Source organism: Pan troglodytes, chromosome 9, assembly GCF_028858775.2.
Source record: "Pan troglodytes isolate AG18354 chromosome 9, NHGRI_mPanTro3-v2.0_pri, whole genome shotgun sequence".
In the NCBI taxonomy this organism is placed as follows: domain Eukaryota; kingdom Metazoa; phylum Chordata; class Mammalia; order Primates; family Hominidae; genus Pan; species Pan troglodytes.
The window spans coordinates 35,089,867-35,114,111 of NC_072407.2; the positions used below are offsets into that span (position 1 = coordinate 35,089,867).

Sequence of the window (24,245 nt, forward strand, 5' to 3'; positions counted from 1 at the left end):
AATCTACTTTCATTTGATATCACATCATTTCACAAATGGTATAAAAAATCTTTCTTCCATTTCTCTCCTAGTGGCATTTGTGTTATTTCCATCACACATTTTATTTCTACATATTATCTCCACAATATATTATTATTATCACTATTGCTTTAAACAATCAATTATCTTTTAAAGAGACAAAAATAATTAGCACTGTGGGGTTTTGGGGGTGTTTTGTTTTTGACACACAAGCTTGCTCTGTCACTCAGGTTGGAGTGTAGTGGTGCAATCATGGCTCACTATAGCCTCGACCTCCTGCCTCAAACTCCCAAGGAGCTGGAACTACAGGTGTAGACCTTCACTGAACCTGACTAATTTTTCTATTTTTTGTAGAGATGGAATTCCACCACGTCACCCGTGCTGGTCTCAAATTCCTGGGCTCAAGTGATCTGCCCACCTCAGTATCCCAAAGTGCTGGAATTATGGGCATGAGCCACCATGCCAGGCCTAGTAGCATTGTTATATTACCTATATAGTCACCATTGCCAGTGCTCTATATTTCCATCTGGTATCATTTTACTTCTGTCTGAAGGACTTCCTCTAACATTGCTTGTCATGAAGATCTGCTGGTGATGAGTTCTTCAGTTTGTGAATATCTTAAGGTCTTTATATTGCCTTAATTTTTGAAAGACATTTTCACTGGGGAAAGTTTTCTATATTAACGGGTTCCTCCCCACCTCCTCTTTTAGTATTTTAAAGATGTTCTTCCACTGTCTTCTTACTTGCATTGTTACCAACAAGAAATCTGCTGTCAGCTTTATTTTAGCTCCTCTTGTACATAATACGCCTGTTCTCTCTGCTTTTAAGATTTTCTCTTTATCACTAATTTTAAACAATTCTATGACAATGTGCCTTGGTTTTGTCTCTTCATGCTTCTTGTGCTTGGAATTTGTTGAGTTCCTTGGATCAGTGGGTTATAGCTCTCAATTTTGCACATAGAAATTCTTCAGACACTATTTCCTCCAATATTTTTCTTTTCCTTGCTTTAACCTGTCAGAGACTACAAATACTCAGAAATTGGGCCATATGAAATTTTCTCACATCTCACTGATGCTATGTTCTTTTTTTTTTTTTTTTTGAAGTATTTGTTTTCTCTCCGGTTTTCCTTGTGAATAGTTTTGTTATCTTCTCAAGTTCACTGCTATTTTCTTCCACATTGTCTAATCTGGCATTAGCCATGTTTAGTATATTTTTTGTCTCATATATTGTAGTTTTAATCTTTTGAAATTTGAGTTCTTTTATATCTTCCATGTATTTAGTTAACATGTTCAATCTTTCCTCTAGCTTCTTGAATATACAGAATACAGTTAAAACAGCTGTTTTAATGTCCCATCCAGTAATTCTATCATCTGTGTCATTTTTGGGTCAGTTACAATTGATTGATTTTTCTCTTTAGTATAACTGTGGACTAAATGAGCTCAAGCATCTCTGGCTCCCTGTTCCATAGTTTCGCATTGGCATTGGCATTGACATTGCAAGTTCATGCTCAATGTGTCTCTAGTTTACAGAACTCATTTTGCTTCAGAAATCTTATTACCCAGTCTGCGTACAGTTCCATACCAAACTGAGACTTGCTTTAGGGTTGTCTGCCACTACTTAGGAACCATGTGTTTAGGACTCTATTAGCACTGGAGAGTTTGCATAACACCAAGCTAACATCTTCCTTTCCCATCTGCCTGAGTTTTTCAAGTGATGTACCCTGCTCATCCACTAAGGTATCTGCTACCACACTTGGCACTCACTGGCAATTGTCTGACTGGACTTTAACTGACTGACAGTGTAGTGTTGTGGCTAAGTGTCTACTTTCAGGTTATAGGGCCTGACTGCTTGGGTTTGCCTTCCTGCCAAACCACTTAGTAGGTATGGCCTTGAGCAGGTGATTAACTTCTCTGTACCTCAATATCCTCACCTGTAAAGATAATAATGATACCTACCCTATCAGATTGTTGTAAGGATAAAATTTGACAATGAAATTTAAGGACATTAGAATAGCATCTGGCTTAGACAGTTTGTTGTTAGAGTAAGCAGTGAAGCCTGGATCTATACCTGGGAATTTGAGTCTGTAGATCACATTCTTAATCATTACATGATACCCTTATATCTGCTTTGCAAGTTAGAGAAAACTTCCCTTCTGTATTTACGGCTGGATCAACTTCTCTGATGATTGCAGCCTAAGCACATCCTAAGCACCTATCTAGCCAGAAGTAGTTGGTAATGGCTTTTTAAGTCCTGAGGTACGATAGAAATTGTTTTTTTCAACACTAAGTGAAAACAAAACATCAAAACAAAAGACCAAGAAAAAAGAAAGTGACTAGAAAACAATATTTTGAGACTCTTGGAGATAAATCAACTTTCTTCCTCAATCTGCTTTCCTTTATTATATCTTCCTAAATCAGAAAAAAACAAATAAGAAGGACACTTACAGTCCCTTACAAGCCAGCATTTTTTGGTCTCTGTGATTATTCTTTCACAGTTCAATATTTTATATTCAGAAGATGGAAAAAGGTTAAGAATATACACAAAAATTTAAGTTTGTTAATTAACAATCAAAATGGATATAAAGAAATGAGTTCTGATAATTATAGAGTAAAGCAGCAGTTTGTCTACGACATAGATACATGTTGAAGGCCAACATTTCACCTTTTAAAATATCTTTAAAACACTACCAAACTAAGTGGCATACATTTTCAAGCTTACTTTGGATTCAGAAATTAATATTGTTATTATGAACACAAATTTAAACATTGAATGAATATTCAATCCAAACCAGGAGGCATCACAATTGAACTGCTCAGAATTCTTGAAATTAGCATTTATTATCTTGAGCTAAATAATTTATAAGCATTACCTTTTCTGTAAGATTAATTTATATCCTTCTAGTGATGTTCCCTCAGCAGCCTTGACTCTGATAGGATGACCAATAGCCAGGCAGCCCTGAGTTATCGCTCGGCTCAGGATCATTCCAGTCTTCCAATGAATAGAGAGGGGGAGAAAGGTCTAAATAAGTTAAAAGAACCAGAAAATTCAACAATGTGTCACAAATAGTGAGGTCATTATGCCTGGATAACCCTGGATATTAACAGTTGCTGAAAGTGAAACACTACCCACAACTTAGCAGTCAGCGAGCCCTGCTCAGAATCAGTAATCTTCTGTCCAACAAGGGTGGCATTTTACAGTTCAGCGCGAAATAAAACAGACCTTGATATCTTCATTTGTCTTTTTTTTTCTGTGCATATTTCACAGTGCAGCAATTTGGGGTCCATCACGTGTCACTTGCTGTAGTTATAACTACAGAGCTTACCGGAAATATGTATGCACAGAAAAAAAATTGTGCAGTGAACTGAAAAGACTGAAACAAATCCTTAACCTTTGTATCAATTTAAAGTTTTACTCTGGGTCTAAATATCATGGGTTAAACATTTTAAGGTGGTTTGTGAACTGCTTTTGTTTTAAATGTTAGGATTTTCTGCCAAGGAAATTAAAGGGGAATATTGCTTGAAGGGCCATTTAACCATTTTCTTACTTAGTGAGTCAACACAACATTTTTTATAAGTGACAACCACAGAGAAATTTGTCTACATCTACTGGAGATTTATGGCACGTAAAATTCTCTCTTAATAGGTAAAAAGATTTATTTTTAAAACAGGAAGAGAGAGTTCAATCTTAAAGGATTTTCAAAATTGTTTCCTTTTTAGCATATACTTTATTTCTCATGTGTTTGCAGTGTGGAAAAGAAACATGATGATGACTGATGACTTACGAAAAATATTTCTAAAAAAAATTGGTTTTAGTAAGTACTGAATGAAATCCTTGTTTGATCATGCTTGTCTATACAGAAAAAAGAACTGCTTAGGGTGAGGAAAGGCAGCCATCATTTATTAAGCACTTTCTGTATACCAGACACCATGCCTGAACATCACGTATGCTTTCTCATTTCATCTTCACAGCAACTGTGCAAAGCAGGTAAGACTAACGTCATTTATAGAAGAGAAAACAGTAGTTCAATGCAGCTAAGTAACTTTCCCAATGTCACACAAGAGATTTCAATTATTTAATAACTCCAAAACTATACTTTTTTGGTAGGCATTCCAATTATTTTTAGGAGATTTTAGACAAGTACATGTTTTCTGCTATCATGAAATTCTAGAAACAGATACCATGAAATGAAAGAATATGGGATCTGAGAATGGACCTTCCATAGCAACTGGTCCAACTCTTTTTGATAGAACACTAAGGCCTAGATACCATGTGTGACTTGTCTGCTGTCATATAGTTATTCAGTGGCAGTGCTGGGACTAAAACACTTCCATTATGCTCACAGGTGAGTCAAATATAGAGGAGTGTTTTATATCACAATGAAAGTTCTGAAGTCAAAGAGACCAAGAATCTTTCTTCTGCTATTACTAACCTCAGTTTCTTCAGCTGCATAATAAAAATCTGCACAGTTCTTGTAACATTAAATGAAATAATGAATGTGAATAAAGTACCTAATGTAATGTCTGACATACAGTATTCAACTAAGTGGAGATGTTATTATTATTAAATCAGAAACAAAATACCATGTAAAAAGGGCAAATAGTTAACATAGACTCCAGCTGGAAATCCAGATTTCAGGAAAAGCTCATGTAAACTTACTATGCTGTGATATATGAAATAAATAATATGTCTTAGTACCTTTGTGTCTTAATTATTCTATATGTTTGTTTTTAACTTTTAAAGAACAATAGCTAAGGGCAACCCAAAATTTCATTTGCGAAAATAGTGTCAATCTTCCCTCCTCCCAGCAAACTTCATTGGGTGACTTCGCATTCACAGGAGTGCTAAGTAGTAGCAAAATCATCTGTGATGACAGGACAAACGGAGATACAGGAAAGATAATTGTGAACTGCATCATCTCTTCTCAACATAAATACATATTTACAAAATGTACTACAGTAGTAAGATGAAAGGAAAGGACAATTTTATGTTCTTCTATAAGTCATATACAATAGTACAATAATAAAGCGAAAAATATTAAATATTACCAACACACAGGAACAAAATGTGTTAGGCACTGTTCATGTTTATACTCAGGGATTTCTTTTAAAACTACGTCCTTGCTAAGACAATATGCAAAGTTGGTATATGTTGGTAATCTACCAGGCTCAGGAAAGCTGAGGGGTAAAACTCAAAATGAAGATCTAGGAGTAGAAGCACATTCAGACAAATCTCATGAAAATGATGAGTCTGTGGACTACAAACAAATTCTATGCTTGGTTTAAATACACTGTGAGGTATAAACTAATCAGCAGCGTGTCTGATAGTGAACTGAATGCTCATTTGAGAATCTACAGAAGTCCCGTGGGCTAGGCAATACCAACGGCAGAGATGGCATTTATAACAGCCAACAATTTATCACGCTTTCACTTGTATGCTCATGTGCATGAGAGCACCAGGTGCCAGCGAGTGTGGTGAGCCAGCAAGCAAGGGGAGGTCACTCAGCAAAAGCAGACACTCTTAGGTACCTTGGTGATCAGCCACACACTGGCTACAGGCCACAGGATCGATGGCGCTATTTGACTCCTGCTGCTTGCTTCACTGCCTGAGAAACTCCACTTTCCAATGGAAACAGAGGCATGAAGGACAATATTGGGATCTACCTGTATCATAAGAAGAAGTATGCATTTTTAACTCATAGTCTAAGAGTTAAACTCCTTAACACACTTACCCAAAATAAGTTATCCTAGAACATTATTTATTCTGATTGATACCTCTTTTCAAAAAGTAGCATTCAATCCCCTTTAATTCAATTCAATCAATATTTGTTGAGCACCAACTCTATTATGCAAGACCCTATGCTGTGTGGTGTGGAATATTATAAAATATTTTTTACTGACCCAAAGAAACATACAACAGAGTAGAGGCAACTTCTCTCTCTCTCCCCACCTGCCTTTCATGTTAAGCTCCACATGAATGATTAAATAGTGTTATTATAGGCATGAAAAAATGGTACGCTCATTTCTGCTGGAGTAACCTAAAGGTGGAGCATCTTGAAAGAAGTTAACATGTAAAGCAGGCCTTGAAGGATGGGGACAGTTTGACAGGAGTAATAAAGAATAAAAAGGTATTCCAAGTAAAGGCAAGGAAGCTTAATCAACGTGTCTTAGGATCTGCAGGTAGACTCAAAAAGTAAATTTGTCCAAACTGTAGAAAGTGTCAAGTGCAAAGCTACGGAGTCAGGTGGACAGTAGGGAGCCAGTGAAAGCCTTCTTTTTTTTTTTATACTTTAAGTTCTGGGGTACATGTGCAGAACAAACAGGTTTGTTACATAGGTATACACGTGCCATGGTGGTTTGCTACACCCATCAACCCGTCACCTACATTAGGTATTTCTCCTAATGCTATCCCTTCCCTAGCTCCCCACCCACTGACAGGCCCTGGTGTGTGATGTTCCCCTCCCTGTGTCCCTTTGTTCTCATTGTTCAACTCCCACTTATGAGTGAGAACATGTGGTGTTTGGTTTTCCGTTCTTGTGTTAGTTTGCTGAGAATGATGGTTTCCAGCTTCATCCATGTCCCTGCAAAGGACATGAACTTTTTTATGGTTGCATAGTATTCCATGGTGTATATGTGCCACATTTTCTTTATCCAGTCTATCATTGATGGGCATTTGGGTTGGTTCCAAGTCTTTGCTATTGTGAATAGTGTCACAATAAACATACATGTGCATGTTTCTTTATAGCAGAATGATTTATAATCCTTTGGGTATATACTCAGTAATGGGATTGCTGGGTCAATGGCATTTCTGGTTCTAGATCCTTGAGGAATCGCCACACTGTCTTCCACAATGGTTGAACTAATTTACACTCCCACCAACAGTGTAAAAGTGTTCCTATTTCTCCATATCCTCTCCAGCATCTGTTGTTTCCTGACTTTTTAATGATCAAACATATCTTGCTAACAGCAGATTTTAGTAAGGTTGATCTGGTAAGGGTAGAGGATAACAGATTGTAGAATGAAGACATCAAAGACAGGGAAAATAGCTGGGAGTTCACACAATCTCCTAAGAATAAAGAAATATGAGCTGAGACTTTAGAGATAGTTGTGGGGATGGATAGGGGGTACTGAAGGGGGAGACACTGCACCCACATCTCCTGTGTTCCTTATCAGATTACATATGCCAAAGGTGTTGTGCACCTTCTAGCATTGCTCACTTAGACCTAATTGTCAAATTATTAGGCACTCACATCACTTGTAGGAATTCTATTACTTCATACTTAATAAACTTTATCTCCTAAATTATACGATCACTTTCACTGAGTAATTATTCCAGGTTTTTTAGTACCAATATTTATTTGTGTATGCTTATAGGAATATGCCAATTTATATTTAAAACCCAATAAATGATGTTGCTTCAATAACAATTTATTTCCTAACACTAAAACGTCCATTCTACATCTATGCTAATGCTAGATATTTGTTGAGTAGCAAATTATTTTTTTAATGCACAAATTCAATGATGATTTAAAAGGAAAAATTTTACAAGTGTGTACTATCATAAGGATAAAACTAATATATGTGGTAATTATTCTATAATGAAAGTCACTTCTCAAGAGAAGAAAACGTCATAAGACTCCTATATGTGAAAATGAAATTTTAAAAAATACAGCAACACCACCACCTAAGCAGATTTGACTTACAGTGCTTACAGTGCCTGGATTCTGGAGGGGAATCCCCACAGTTTCTGAACAATGATAAACTACATTGTACTAATCCATTCGCCACAGGACTCAGCATTTAAAGTAGCAGTGTTACTCAACTTCCTAACTCCAAGTTGCCATCACACTCAAAACTCCCCTCTGCAACTGGGCAGAAGATTGTTTTGACTGAAATTAGTCAGACAGAAGAACCATACAGCCAACTGCTTCTTTGTACAGCACCTGCTGCCAGCGCCTATATTCTTGTTATCTCCACAACATGGTTTAATCTTTTAACAGTTGGCTTATTGGTGAAGAGTGAAGGGGTCCTTTGTCTCTGCCTTGGGCTGGCACCCAGTATTAACACCATGCTGTTCTTCAAGAGATATTTTGCTGGACAGTTCCCAAGCGATTCTACATAGAACAGACACAGCAAGGCCCACTAACCCAGCTTTATATTGCGTTATTAAAAAAAAAAATCCTGCCAAGTCTGGAGTTCTGATACGCTTAAAACTGACTATGGCCATTACATTTTTCTTCTGTGACTTCACTTTTTAAATTAATTTGATAGCTTAGCTTTAGACCAAACAAGGGTGGGAAGTTAAGGACTATGAAAGTTGGGATTTAAGAAAAAAAAGTGCTCTGACAATCCACAACATAATATGCCATATGTATGTGTGTGTGTGTGTGTGTGCGCGTGCGCCCGTGTACACACATGCATGCGCGTATGTGTTTAAGAACATTTAGATTGAGACTGGTGTCTAAATGCATACTATCATATATGTCATTAAAAACATTTTTAAGTCTTATTGAGAATCAAAACAATTCTCTTTTATTCTTTTAAACACTTACACATATAGGTCCTTTATGTGACCATTATAATTTTGTTGTCTGAATAAACTGTGCTGATGTAGAAGCAGTCAATGATAAAGCAATGCATACACATGCTGGGCCAGTTAAAACTTGTTTAGTTATTTTTCCCAAATAGCTAATGAAGGTGGAGTAGCCTTCAATATTCTTGTGCAAATTCAAAATAAGAAAAGAACCACTTATGATCTTCTCTTGCACATTTACTAAGAAACAGCACACAAGACAATGAAATGTTTCTTGAAAGAAGTTCATAGAGCACAACCCTCATTTGAACAAATTGTTTATTCTATTGCAAAGAAATTTTACATGATGTTCGCTTTTGATAATGCATTTAGGGTCAATTTGAATAATTTTACACATAAGTCAAAATCACAGCTAATTAAAGAAAATGTTATACAATCTCTTCCCTCATGTAATTTCTGTTCTCTCTTATTGTTTCTATGCTCTAACTTTATAGCTGACCAGTCCACCTACTTCTAAGGCCAACAAATGGAAAGAGTTGAGAGTAGAAAATATCAGCAAGGCAAAATTATGCAGTCAAACAAGGCAAAGTATCTAAGATCTAATTGGTCTGAAAATAAGAGAAGGACTTGGGCTTTTAAGTCAAGTCCCGTATCCTATGCTAATGGCAATCCATTAAAAATTTTAACTAGTATTTTGTATTTGCTTCAGTATATAAATAATTTATACAAAATATCATTTTTCAATGACTTGCTCTCCAAAGAAATAGAACAGCAAAGAGTTGTTTGTCGTTTCCCAGCCTCCTTTATGACAAAAAGAATAATGCCAGAATAATACAGTACTTCAGTAATTATGAATGCATTCTACTAGCATCCATAACTACTGAATTTACAAGCTAAATTGTAACAAGTATACCATAATTTCAAAATTATAATTTGATGTTTTTCTTGCCGTTTCCATACAGAAAGTTGTCACTAATGTCCTGCTGATGTCTGTGAAGCCATGTACTGAAAGGCTAGAATTAAAATAAGTTTCCTTTTGATTCTGGCAGAATATATGACCTGCCAAACACTGGAGTCCATTTTTCTGCTATATTTTCCCATAACCAGGCATTCCTAAAGCTATTCTCCTCATGAAATATCTCATTTGATATTAACTACCATGAAGTTTAAATCTCATCCATTTCATGGAAACATCTAGTTTGACTGCCCTTAAACTGAGTCAATCTAAAAATGTTGCCAATTTAAGTAACAATAGAGAGATGCTGAAAAATGTATTCGCCAAATTGTCAATGTGTAGTAGATTCCAAATCTGTTTTTGAAATGGATAAAAGAGCAACAGGTTGTAATTGTCAGGGTTATATCTGACTCCCACATTACAAATGGGGATTATATGATCCAAATTTTTCTCTGTAGGAAAGGTTCTACTTGTCAATAGGAAATTTAAAAGAACAGTCAGGGGCTGGGCACTGATATCTCTATCTCAAGCCAATTTTAAAACATATGCATCAAGAATATCGGCTTTTGCTTCCCTTCTCTCAACCCCTGTTGTAATCCTCTTAGTGTGTTCTTTACCCCAATGAGCAGCAAGATTCTACAATAAAATGCCCTATAGATATCCATCACCTCTGCCTGAATCCATCTTTAAAGGTGCTCCTTTTCAGGTTATTAAATTACTATTCCCAATGCACTGATAACCACTCTGTAAATAATTGGAGACATTTTTCCAAAAGGATTTTAAAGGCTTCACAGCTATGGAAGAGCTGTTTGTCTTTGAAAGCTTCTCTTTACTAGCCAATTTATCAAATTTTTGCTTTCTTACAGTACTATTTTTGTTGAACTAAAATTTTTAAAAACTAAAAATGCCATAGCATATAAACATTTACTTATGATGAGTGTTTTCTCATTTTCACTAAATCATTAGAACCATTTAATAATGATAAAATAACTGTGGACTGTTATTCTCTCATTTTTCAACATTTTAGAAAATAGATTTATCTTGTTATAGTTAACCCACTTTGACATAAAAGCAAAGAGAAAAGCCTCCTTTGAGGTCCTTTTCTCTGATATCTCTTTGCTATCCAATTGTTTTTAGGTTTGAGTTGGTCTCTGTTGAATTAGTTAATCGACTATTAAATTCAATTCAGGTCAGCTAACTGAATATCTAGATATTGCAGCAGAGACAGGGATGATCAGGATGCCCTTTGCCTTTGAGAAATTTTCAATCTAGCAGGGAGGATAAGACAAGGACCTCCTGAGTTATCTTCCTAATATGAAGATCAGATTACATCTTGCCTCTGTTCAAATATTTTCAATGGCTCCTTGCTTTCTACAGAAAAACCAGAATTCCCTAATATTGAATTAAGACCCTTCATGATCTGATCCTAACATCCCCAACAGAGCCTACCATTCTCCCCCATCTACGCTGATGTAGCCTGAAATATGCTCAAACTTGGAGCTTAGTTGATTTTGAGCCATGCAAGAAGTTGTAAGAGGAACAGCATCTAGTTCAACGTCATTGTAAATGGCGCAGAAGGGAAACGTCATATCTGGTTTGGAAATGGGGTTGGGGTACAGAAGGATTTCATGAAGCAGTCACAAATCAGATAGGGCTACAATGATGGGCAGGGTTTTTTGTTTTTTTTTTTTTGAGACAGAGTCTCGCTCGGTTGCCAGGCTGGAGTGCAGTGGCGCAATCTCGGCTCACTACAACCTCTGCTTCCCGGGTTCAAGCGATTCTCCTGCCTCAGCCTCCCAAGTAGCTGGGACCACAGGCATGCACCACCACACCCAGCTAATTTTTGTATTTTCAGTAGAGATGGGGTTTCACCATGTTGGCCAGGATGGTCTCAATCTCCTGACCTCCTGATCCGCCTGCCTTGGCCTCCCAAAGTTCTTGGATTACAGGCATGAGCCACTGCACCCAGCTTACGGACAGGATTTTAATAGCCTTTATTGAACATGCCAAACTCTGTGCTAGGATATGGCACAAGGGTGACAGAGAAGGCTGGGTGTGGTGACAAAGAAAGGTGGAATTCTAGTCAACGAGGTCCACATGGGCATAACAACAGAAATCATGGAGTGCTTTCAGAAAAAAAACAAATAACAATCTGGCTTGGCTAACAGACAAAGACCATATTAGAGAATATTCAGCCTTGAAAGCTAGGTTATGGCTAAACAAGCAAACAAAAAAATCCATTCATCAACTATGTATTGTGCATTTGCCCTACATTCAAGACTTTGCATTAGTGCTTAGGAACACAAAGACGAGTAAGACAATGCCTGTGCCCAAAGAATCCTCAGTTTAGTGAAGGAAAAACACAAAAGCAAATACCTGTACCAAAACACAAACTCAACAACAATTTTCAAAGGAAGATAATGAGTCCTGAGAATACAAAATAAAGATTAATTCTTTCTGGAGTATGTGAGAAGGCTTTATGGAAGAGTAAGTTGAGTAAAGCCTTAAGAAGCAAGTAATAGTAATGGCTGGGGGTATATCCCAGGCAAAGAACAATACAAGCCATGGCACAAGTATACAAAAGTGGAAAGCATGTTCTGGTGCACAACTGATTAGCCTGACTGTAATGTAGAGTATACAGAGCAAGAGGAGAAAATTGGAAAGGTAAGTTGAGAGCGGAGGTAGATTAGAGGAGAATCATGGGGATCAATGAAGTCCAGATGAAAATTTGGAACTTCAAAAGGCAACAGCCAGGCATACATGTGTTTTGAGCAGGAAAATAATGCTACAGCAAAAATCTAACGATGAATACCAACAGGATCAGATCTACAGTAAATAAATCTTAATGTCAGATGAAGGCAAAATACAAAATACATTAATAAGTACATCATTCTAGTTACTTTAATCTTCTATATTTTCTCAAAACCCGGCAGAAGTAGAAATATTTGATTCTATTTTTATAAGTACATTACTTAGATCCATATGCTCCTTGAAATAATCAATATTTTCAGCTTAAATTTTGACATAATTGAGAAACTGAATGGGGAGCATAAAGAAATTTAAAAAGAGCAGGTTGGGGCAATGTGTCTCTTGCATTGACTCTTGGAAATACAGGGCCCAATTGATAGGAAGTCCTACTTTCTTTGGACTGCTCTGTCTCTGTGAGTGACTTTTGATTTTGATTTCATGTGTTCAAAAATTAAAGCTTACACTGCTAAAATGAGCAACAACCGTACACAGCACTTGCCAGCTAAGAAAAACAAAATAAGTATTCCTTCTTTGGAGATAGATTTAAAATGCCTTTCATAATTGAGCTGGAGGGAAAAAAAAAAAACATCTTCTTTACTGGAAGGATAAATTTCTAAGTGTAAATTGATATGGACCTTCAGGATTGGGTTGACATGAGTTAGGTTTCCTAAAGAACTTGTGTTCCTTAGATGCATTGACCTGTAGAGCAAATAGATCAGATCCTAAACTATAGAGATAGCAGCCATCTTAAAGACTTCCTTAAATAACTCCAACTTATTATTATAGCTATTAACAGTACAAAGAAAATATGTCAAACAATACGGCTTAAATAACATAAATCAGGTATAAGTTTTTCAAGTAGGAATTAAATATGTTGTTTTCCGTTTTGAAGTGCCTGGTTAATTAACAGGAAGTAAAGAATAACACCTGCCCCAATATTTGTAAAAATAATTTATAGTTTAAAAAACTGTAATATAATTTATAGTTTAAAAAAAACTGTCACAGTCCGGGCGCAGTGGCTCACGCCTGTAATCACAGCAATTTGGGAGGCCAAGGTGGACGGATCACTTGAAGTCAGGAATTCGAGACCAGCCTGGCCAACATGGCAAAACCCCATCTCTACGAAAAGTACAAAAATTAGCCAGGCATGGTGGCGCGTGCCTGTAGACCCAGCTACCTGGGAGGCTGAGGCGGGAGAATCGCTCGAACCCAGGAGGTAGAGGCTGCAGTGAGCTGAGATCGCACCACTGCATTCCACCCTGGGTGAAAGAGCAAGACTCCATCTCAGAAAAAAAAAAAAAAACTGTCACAAATATTCATTATATATTGGCTGAGTGTCCAATACATAAAGTGCACCTTTTAAAGTACAATAACTAAAATCCCACCTTGTTCTGTAGAAAATGGTTCTCCAAGTCCACCTTTTCAAACTGGTCAGGTATCTGTTGACTGGTACAGTTGAAATTAATTGGAAATCCCTCACAAACTTCCCAACTAAGAAAAGTAAAATACGTAATTATTTTTATTAGAATAATATGCATTTAATTACAATGCCCTTTACTCTTTAATTATAATACTCTTTATGCTTTATGTATACTCCATTACTAATAATTTATATATCAAATCTTGCCTGGAAAGTACCAGCAGTCATTGGGGAATAAAGCTGTTATTTAAATAACTATCAATGAGTATGTCCCTCTAGACATATTTAGCAATAGGTTGTCACTGGCTGGACTGAGTGATCTCATCAGACTGATTTTGGTTCTCTGTATTTGCCTTCTACTTCAGCATTTTCAACTGTTTATTAAAAAGAGCTACAATTTGTTAAATTATAAGGTTGTTATAGCTAGGTGGGAACTTATAGATAGATCACCTAATCCAAAATAGTATCAGGATCTGCTGCAGTGTCCAATATGGTAGTCACTAGCTACCTATTCCTATTTAAATTTAAATTAATTTACTTGAACAAAATTTAAAATTCAGTTTTGCATTCACACTAGTCACATTTCAAATGCTCAGTAGTCACAAAGCGTGTGTCCATCATCACAGAAAGTTTTATTGGACGGCACTAAATAGTGGTTAAGCACTCAGGTACTTAAGACAAATGATCTGGGTTAGAATCCTGGCTCTACCATGTACCAGCTGTGTGACTTTGGACAAATTACTTCTCTCTTTGTGCCTTGGTTTCTGTCTCTGAGAAATGGAGTAAGAGTAGAGTAATATGGAATAATAGGAGTAACATAATTGTTGTGAGAATTAAATCGATCCTTACCCAGTTAATTTGTAACTGTGCCTGGCCTATGGTCAACACTCAGTAAAAGCCAGTTTGTATTATTTGCAGATAAGAAACCAACACCAATCTGCTCCTGGACAATCACGAGCAGAGACGAAGCAAAATGCCTCCTTAGATCTTCCAACTCCTACTCTTCACTGCCCCAACAAGTCCCCAGAACATTGCTTTTGTTTTAAATGTATCATCATCAGATAAGAAGTTTAAATGTGAACACTCATACACAGAACATAATTTATATTTTAATGATTCCATTATAAATGATTAATTTAGAAATAACCACTAAAAACAGCTTTTATGTTTCAAACCAAATTGTTGTTTCTGCAAAGCAGAAACTATACTTCGCTCCTGGCCCCATATGGTTTTCTAAAACTAAGGAAAGTTCACAAGTCTTTTAGGCACTACCTCATTATACCATTAAATAAGTCAATAAAATAAACAATTGCTTATTTAAGACAACTGAAAGAGCATCTTTTAGTGTTTCGAATCTCTTACTCTGAAAAATCCTGAATTAAGTGCTTTGGATTACTTTAACCACATCTTTAACAAGATTACTTGTTAATTTACTTGCCACATCCAGGTAGCAGAACAGCATTAGGATCCAAAAAGGTCTTATATGCAACCATGATATCACCTCTGGCAAATGCACTCACTCGGTCAAAGGTCAAACCCAAAGCAAGATTTAGTGGAGATCTGAAAAACGGATAAAACATCAAAACTATCTTCAAAATTAGACATACATTGAAATTTGAGCACAAATAAACAATAAAATACACATTATCATTGTCTAATAAAATTCAGAAATAAGAGAGTTTCCTATTGTATAGCACTATTGCTGGTATTCTATATTAACACCTGAAATATATACTTCAGTTTATTTAGCTGATCTATAATATGCCAAAATAGTTTCAACATATGTAATTAAAAAAATAATAATTGCAATAATTAAAGCCAAGTATTTAGTTGAGAAAAACAATCGTCATTCACATAATGTTCATTTTCCATGTATAACAGTAATCCAATACATCTATAGTAATCTTGGGAGCTGATAATTAAATGAATTCTTAATATTTGGCCACGAACAATTATTTCTGTGAGCTCACTAAATGCCATGCTGATTTGATTTTCATATTACATATTGTTAGGCACACTGTTTTAAGTGAATTTGGAAATTAAAATCAAAAACAGATTTTAAATGAAAACAATGGCCACTATTGTACACTATGAGCCATTTTTCTCTAAATTGCTTAAGACTCGCTATTTATCTCTAGAATTAAAAATCAACGACATCACCTCTGTAGTCTTGTTGCCAAAAATATTTAAACTGAATCTAATCATGAGAAAACACTCAGACAAACCCAGAATGTGGGACATTCTACAAGAAAAATGCCTGGACTCTTGAAAAATAAATTAATGTCATGAAAAACAAAACAAAAGATTAAAAGAATATTCTAGATTAAAGACAACTAAAGAAAATAACTAATATAATACAAGGAAGTATATTTGGATACTGGATTACAAAAAGCTCTAAAGCATATTTTGGTTAGCTTGAATATAGAGTGTATATTAGAGGATATTACATTACTGTTGACTGTGTTAGATATTATAATGTGGTGACACATAACTCTTCTTCAGCTATGTGACCTGAAGCATTTAGGAGTGAAATTTTAATGTCTGGAATTGCTTTCAAGCTGTTCAAGAGGGAGAGAGAGATGGGAGATATATAACAGGTAAAACAAATGTGGCAAACTCTTTAAATTGGTGAATCTAGGTGAAAGATATACAGGAGCTCATTGTACTATTTTTTCAAGTTTCCTTAGATTTAAATTTTTTCAAAATAAAAAATTGAAAGAAAAATAAAATATTCAAAATAGAAGCGGACATCGGCAAAAATCATCTTTTACAAATGAGTAGCTTGACCCCTTCAAATCAACATAAATTAGACTCAGTAGAATTACTTACTGAAAATGAAAACGATTTACTTAGTACGTATTGCACATTTTCTCAACATATTTCAAACTAGATGGCAATAACTTTTTAGACATATACATTTTAAACATTCCTATGGTAGCAAAATGCTGTAATGGTTTCCTGGTGCTTTATGTTGGATTGGAAACCAAAAAAATACATTAAACTGTTAAAATCACAATGAAATACAAATAAATATATGCACTGGTAAATTTCTCCGACTACAATTCTCAGCTGATTTTTAGAATATCTCAGATTTTTGGCATTTTACCAGTTATTCCGCAAATATGATCCAATTAGCCAAAAACAAATGTTTAATATTACTAAAATGCTGTATTATAGCAAACATCATTAAACGTATCAAAATTAGTGAGTCATTACTTTCACTTTGACAATAATATTAAAAAGAAATAATAATGACACATTTTATTAAAGCCTATCCTTGTAATAGGAAGGGCTTACTAGATTACTCAAGAATTCTTGCCACTTTAAAATTCATCAGTTTTTATCATTGTAAAAACAATTCTACTTACAATGTAATTAAATTATATTTTGAAATTTATCTATGGACAAAAACTTACCATTCCTTAGAGATTTTTTAATTCTCTAAATTACACAGCCTAAGAAATCATCAAGCATTTTAATATTTCATCTGGGACAGATGAAATAAAATTTTGTAACATGTGATCCACAACTTATTCTAGCAACATCTTCCAAAACCTTGATGGATTTCTGAGTACATTTGTTTCAGTATTCGAAATTTTAACTATTTGAATATATAGCAAATCCAATAGCCCTTGCTTTGCTAAGATTTAGGTTTATTTATGCTATTTTCATTATAGTTAATATATGATCAGTTATACTCTATATGAAAAATTATTTTCCCTTATTCTGTTCTACAGATAATAAGCTAAAAAAATTAAAAATAGAGAAGTGTGTTTAAGTTTCCTGACAAGCAGTTTCAGAGTTCATCTGGATGTGTTCTGTCAAAATATGCATAAATTTCCTAGATATTGAAAACAACAGCCCAGCTCATCAGTGCCTATATACTGCAGCCTTTTTCTTTCTTCAGAAACACAGATAATTTTATGCAGGAATTTACCAATCTACAAAAATTTACACAATGCTCAGCAATAACCAGTAATTATTGTGGGATAATGTAAGGTGCTTTTGAGGAATATAACTTTGATAGGATAGGGCTTACAAGCTTTACCAATTTATCTTTAGCTGTCCTGTCATTGGTGCTTAAAAGGTTAAGACTTTATTTGTGAAAACATAGAGAGATAGTGGGGAATCATGTTGTCTACAGCTTCATAAATCTTGCTTAAGATCCTTTTCAATTACCATCCATTTCTCCTTTAAAAAGGGACAAAAAAAATAGAGGAGTGGAAGCAGGTCAGGGCAGTGTGCGACAATGACAGTGTGATGGGCTTGGGCCCCCCGTGGCGTTTCCATCTGCTATCATTAAGGTGACTACTCAGACATGAACAAATCCCTCTTGCTGTGCTGACAGGCAGACTTCAAGAACTATGACAAGGCATTAAGACAGAAAGTCACAGAGAGAGATAGAGAGAGAGAAAGAGATGTCATATTCCACCAACAATACTGCCTTGCAAAAACACCTCTAAAATTTTATTGGAATTCAAAATAAAAAAATGTTTCATGAAGGGTGCTACTTGACTTCTCAAATCCGCTTTCAAATTAGCTCTCCCCTGGAAAGATTGAGGACAGAAAACAAACCCCTTGCTCCTACCTGTATGCTCTACCATAAGAGACCCAAATTTTTTGCTCATTCTTCAGCAAAAGTGGATTCTTAATTTCTTGGCCATTCTCATCAAAAAGCCGCATTGAAGAATAATTGAGGCCTGGTGGGTTGATGGAAGAACCTTGAAGCCTTTGATGAATCTTGAGAAGTAACTGGTTGGGGGTTAGAGGGGCAGAGGGGATAGAGGAGAATAAATAACCTAAAATGGGAACATCTGTAATAAACTGTCTCTACTCTGTAACAAATGAAGTCCAAACAAATGATAATTAAATTCATATAGAATGTTAAAAGAAGTGTGAAATGACGGCAATGTTTAGCTCAGTGTAAAGTAACAAAATGAGCATGGGCTTTTAACCAGCAGGGGGTGCCACAGGCTTGTGATTGAGCTCTGACCCTTTGGCACGGGGACTCAAAGCAGATGTGACAGTCTTACAGAAAGAGCATTTAGCTTCTACACATGGTAACGGTCCTCTTTGATAACGGTTACGCTTTTCTTGTCTGAGCTACACATTTTGTTAGGGGCCTTCCAGACCACGTTCAAGTTTCACAATCACCAATCTCCCTGTCCCCAGCAAATCTCAGGTAACCAGTAGTAGGACAATTGCCAAAATTAAAATGACTTTTAGCCTAAGTTGGTTCACTTACAAAGATCTCTCCCTAGAAGCATTTTAATTATGAACCCTGAAATAGCTTGTGGACATCTTCAATAATGAATGTTTTTAAGTTGTAAGAAAGACATCATGGAAGTGTGAAGTATGAAAAGCTGTCATTTAATATTTAAAATAATAGCATTATCAGTGTTTGCTTCTATCTTGCATTTAGAGTCTCTAAATTATCAAGATATTTCTAATTTAGGGCGTATTTCAAATATAAAGTAAATCTAACAGAACTGTGCTGCATATGGTATTTGAAAATACATTTTTCATTATCCTCTGTCACCTTTGTTTAAATGTTTCGGCCTTTGCTCTTCCTTGCTCTGCACTCCACCCTATCCATCACTCTTCCCCCAGCCTTCTGTCACGGGGTTCCTTTTCATCTCTCCCTTGTCAGTTCTTGTGTCTCTCGGTTTCTTGTTATCCTGTAATCCCTGCAGGGATGTAGATATAGCTGTGGTCTTTTCTGGCCTAACTGCAGTTCAGGGTCCTTTTTTTTCTTTTCTTTTTTGCTCCTCTATTAATCCTCATTGAGGGTATATTGAGAAGTGCTAAATGCTGAGGCTTAGAGGAAAGAAGGGAAAGTCACAGGTCTTCCATGCATCTCAGGTGTCTCACGATTGGCTGTAAACTCTTGACTGAGCAAATATTTCTTTTGACCAGAAACTGCATGTATAGGATCTAAGTATTAGGCTTTGTCCTAATTAGAGATACGTAATAGTATCTCCAACTTAGTGTTTTCATTAGCTGAAGATTTTTAGTCTTGAGCATTGGAAAGGCATTAATACTTCCCATCCAGCATAGCCAATTCCTTTGAATTAAAAATGATCATTACTCTCCTCTTTAGGTGTATAAGAGGCAAAGGTGTTAGAATAGTAAAAATCTATATTGCCTTGGTTATTTTTCCATGGAAATGGCAAACATATTTTGAAATCTATAGATTGTATTTCTAAAGCCCTACATTTATTTTTGTGTGGTTTCAGCTCTTGAGCTTATTTTTGTTGCTTTGCTATTATTTCAGAAAACATGTTATGCTGATCATTTTTTAAATCACAGAGATTTTGCTTTACAGGCATCACCTTTTTATAAAAAGGAATGATACAAAAGATTTAAGGCCTGATCCAGGAAGGAAATGTGTGTACAAAGAAGAGGGATGCGAGGTAGACATGTGATGTGAGCATCTGACCACTTAACCAAATTCACTTTCACAGGAGTTGCATTGCAATCTCTATTTTCTCAAGTTGGTGACAGACTGCATTTTATGTGTTCAAAGATGAGCATTCAACAGTCTTCAGGAGGTAAGGGCCTCTGTGCCCTTCATCTTTAGGTCATTGGTTAGGGCTTTGCTGTGGCAACCAAAACTTGTGATACTCTTCACCCATTTATCTTTAAAGCTATCATCACCAGGCCTTCATAGCATAAGAATTTGTTCAAGAACCTGAAAAGAGTGTGAAACATCTTAGGCTAGTGATTGAAACACGTGTCCACACAAGGGAGCAGTTGTCCTTGGGTGGTGTCACAAGGGCTCTCCCAAAGAACTTTATAATGCCCCTAATTAATGTTTTTGCCCCAGATTTATTGCATACAGAAGCACAGCACAGCTCAATTTCAGTGTGCTATAAGTCAACACAAAAAGTTTCTATAGAATAATATCTTCCTTTTTTATTTTTTTTTGAGACAGGGTCTCACTCTGTCACCCAGGCTGGAGTGCAGTGGTGTGATCTCAGCTAAATGCAACCTCAGCATCCCAGGCTCAAGTGATCCCCCCACCTCAGCCCCCGAGTAACTGGGACTACAGGCACATGCCACCATGCCAGGCTAATTTTTTTTATTTTTTGTAGAGACAGGATTTTGCCATGTTGCTCAGGCTGGTAAAATATTCTAATGTAAAAAGCCGGGGAGACAGGTGAAAAATCCTATGAAGGCCTTTGTGTCATGGTGATTTGTGTAATCAGGTATGTTATGGTAAAAAGAAACCAGCCAAGGCTCTGGATCCTTCTCTCTCTAATCAAAGTAGCGTTTCTTCCTCTCTTCCAGGTCCAGCTAATGATCCAATGAGAGGATCCCAATTCATATACAACTTTTTCGATTGGCTGTAAAAGCCAGGTAATGGATACCACCAGGAGAGGTAAGTCTGAGGGTGCTGAACTGAAGGGAGAAAAAGGGAGCAAGTTACTGAACAAAGGCAAGGCAAGAGAGCCCAAAACACTGGTGTGCGCTCGGGTGCATAACCCCAATTTGTAAACAACAGGCTGTTCAGTGTCCTTTTATGCAAGACAAAGACCCAAAATAAAGAGCCTGAACATGTTGGTTCTGCCTGAGAAACATCCCAATTGTCTGGAAAACAGAAAAAGGTAAGAGTGCCTAAGATGTAAGCAAAACTAGCTGAACCTGCTCACGATGAGCAGGGAGAAGACCAAGGCTGCATGTTAATTACTCAGAATCTAGGGTTTAGAAATACCCTAGATCCAGGGCATACCCTCCACTGAATATATCACTTTTTTTTTAGTGTAAACAAGAGGGAAATCCTGATGTATCAAAACCAGGGCCAAGCATAAACAGATTCCAAATATAAGCATGAAGAAGGTTAAGAAACCGTTAGGTATGGAGTTCAGGAGTTAACACTATACTAACGCTAAAAGCCTAAGAAATTCAGAAGTAAATCTTTGCGATATCAGTCTTTACAGATCAACAAACCATTGATCTTCTGCAAACAACTTTAAGATGTAATTGTCTAAATTAGTTGCAAGTAACTTGCAAGACACTTAAAGTCATAAGTAAACTGTCAGTAAACTCACTCTTTCCATCATATGGTCAGTTTGAATTGGGCTATCCGATCCCAAATCTTTTTTACTGATACCAACAGAGATCTCTCCAGTGTTTTTACCATTTTCAAATACCTGAAAAATAAACATATTCAAAAATAAAAATAAATACATGCACACATACATACATATATTCATACACACTTAGATAAATTTAGGCAGTCATCCTTTTTCATGGTACCATGTCAACTGAAAATTGTGTACGTGGGAATTGTGCAAAGCAAGGACCGACTGTATAAACACATGTGAGTAAGTAATTGGCAATGGAATCAACAGCACTAAAAGAAAAGAAAGGCTCCTGCTTCTCCTTTTGGTTTCAGTGTCTAATTTGACTGGCATACCCTACAATCTTATAATAGAAGAAAATGTGGACATTAAAGGAGGAATCACTGACCACAGCGGATGCTTAAATGAAGCAAGTGTCAAAAAAAAAAAAAAGTCAATAGCAACCTAACTAGCTCATTTTGTTCTTCATAAAGCCACAAATAAGGTGAGGAATATTCATACTTTGGTTTATACTTAAATATATCAGCGTTCAGCTAATCTTTTGGCACACTAAAAGGAAATTTAACCTGACAGATTTATTGCATAACAGTATGATGAAAGTCATCCATTTTAAGTGCACATATCCAAAAAGTTGTTGAGAACAGAGATAAAATTCATAACATTGCATTATGTAACACTCGCTGGGGAAAAAAAAAATGCTAGCAAACATTCTGGTCAAAAGGATCTGAATAAACCAGTCCCGACAGGATGGCTTCACTAGAGTGAACACCACCCCTCCAACCACGCGGAGGATCCATGTGGGGTGTGCCATTCACCAGGCAAGAAAGGAAGCAGCTGAGAGAGGGGCCTGATGAATAATTTAAATCCCTGCTTTTTATTTTTTTTCTCAAAAGTTCTTTTCTTCCCTCTCCGATATGCCCATCACATCAGCAGAGCCATTTTATTTATTTCTAGTGCTATTTCCAGAGAAGATAATTTGGGAGAATATTTATTTAAAAATGAAAAAAAAACTACCTTTTTTATATTTTTTGAGAAAGTTTTTGAAATGTATTTAATTGTCTCAACCTGGTTTTAGAAATAATGTGTTTCAATAACACTTCCTCAGCTTTTAGTCATAAAAAAAGAAAAATAAAAAGAGTAGTAATGTCAAAAATTGCAGGTTTCATTCCAGTCAGTGACGTTCATTGAGCTACTGATAGTCCAGTCAAGACCCTACAGCTTTCAGCCTTGGTGCACTGAGGATTATTTTTAAGTAATAATCCTGAGTAAAGATACAATTCTGAGTAAAAAAAATCTCTCTATTTTTCCAAGGAAACTTGTAAACCCAACTTTTGCCTGCAAACCTATGGAAAATAATGTGGGAAAAGACTCTTACTGTCCCCATAATCTCTTCAGGGCTCAACTTTGGAACAAAACTCTTAAGCAACAGAGAAATTTAGCAGTGAAGGTCACAATTCTAGGTGGCATGTATTCTACAAGGTTAGTGTTGACAAAAGCTCAGTTTGGAGAACTTATTGATGTTACTTTGTCGAGACTTGCTAGACATGGAGTCAGAGTGCAGCAAATTATATTCTAGAAAATAGCAGTGCCAAGTGCTAACTGCTAACCTGAGAAAGCAGAGAGGTCTTGGTCAACACCTAATACCTTCATTAGCTCACTACTTTCTTCACTGCTGATAATAAGGCTTCCCTTCTACGTCCAGAAAAGTGTTCTCAAAAATAAAAATAAAAATTGGCTGTGACCTCTGCAAATCCTACAAGGGCATTAAAAAAAGAGATATTTTAGTGGTTATATAAAAGTTTAGATGCTTAAGTGAAGGGAGGCTGCCCTCCACTAGTCATACATATAATGTGTTTTCACTGTGTGTCCAAAAACCTAAAAATTCTCCAAACTGAAATCTTAAGAGATTCCGTTTTTCTTAAAGCTCAGCTCTAGTTTTTAAGCTCTATATTAATATGCCTATTTTTAAAATGCAATATATATACCAAAATATATTTATTTACTTATTCCTCCTTTGCCTGAGGAATATTTTTATTTCCAATATCCAATGTTTAAACAAAGATAGCTCTCTAAAGAGAGAGTTTCTATGATTGACTTAGATACAGGAAAATTAAAAGTAGTCTACCTTTATTTTCTTCCTGCCCAATTCTTGGCTTAAGAAAAATCAGCTGCTGTATTGGCTTCCCAGTGGCTCTCTGCATGGCCTCACCTCCCTATAGCTCTAAAATTAAATTCTCACCCTTGGAGTGGGATGATGCAGAAAGCCAGCTGAGGCTAGCCTTGGGTCCCAAGGAATAAGGTCATAGAACCTAAAAAATCATGATGCAGATCCTGTTGAAAAACATAGCAGCTAACAACTACTGAAGAAACATGTAGAAATAGGAATAAGTTACTTCTATGCCCTTAGCAACACAAAGTACAGAGTTTCAAGAGAGTGTTTTTTATGCACCACAGTCTTTTTACTTTCCTTCATGTCAATATTGACTTTTCT

The 24,245-nt window shown here is 36.1% G+C and overlaps 1 protein-coding gene across 12 annotated transcripts in view; it reads right to left on the bottom strand.

Moving 5' to 3' along the window:
* DCDC1 (doublecortin domain containing 1) overlaps positions 1-24,245 on the bottom strand; it is a 490,806-nt gene that overhangs the window by 211,462 nt on the left and 255,099 nt on the right. For all 12 annotated transcript variants that reach the window (XM_009460183.4, XM_016920610.3, XM_016920609.3 and 9 more), the window contains 6 exons: positions 21,722-21,823; positions 18,259-18,422; positions 15,105-15,230; positions 13,636-13,741; positions 5,544-5,678; positions 2,888-3,006 (listed from right to left, as the gene is read on the bottom strand). In XM_009460183.4, coding sequence (XP_009458458.2) covers positions 2,888-3,006; positions 5,544-5,678; positions 13,636-13,741; positions 15,105-15,230; positions 18,259-18,422; positions 21,722-21,823 — 752 coding nt within the window. The remainder of the gene's footprint in view (positions 1-2,887; positions 3,007-5,543; positions 5,679-13,635; positions 13,742-15,104; positions 15,231-18,258; positions 18,423-21,721; positions 21,824-24,245) is intronic.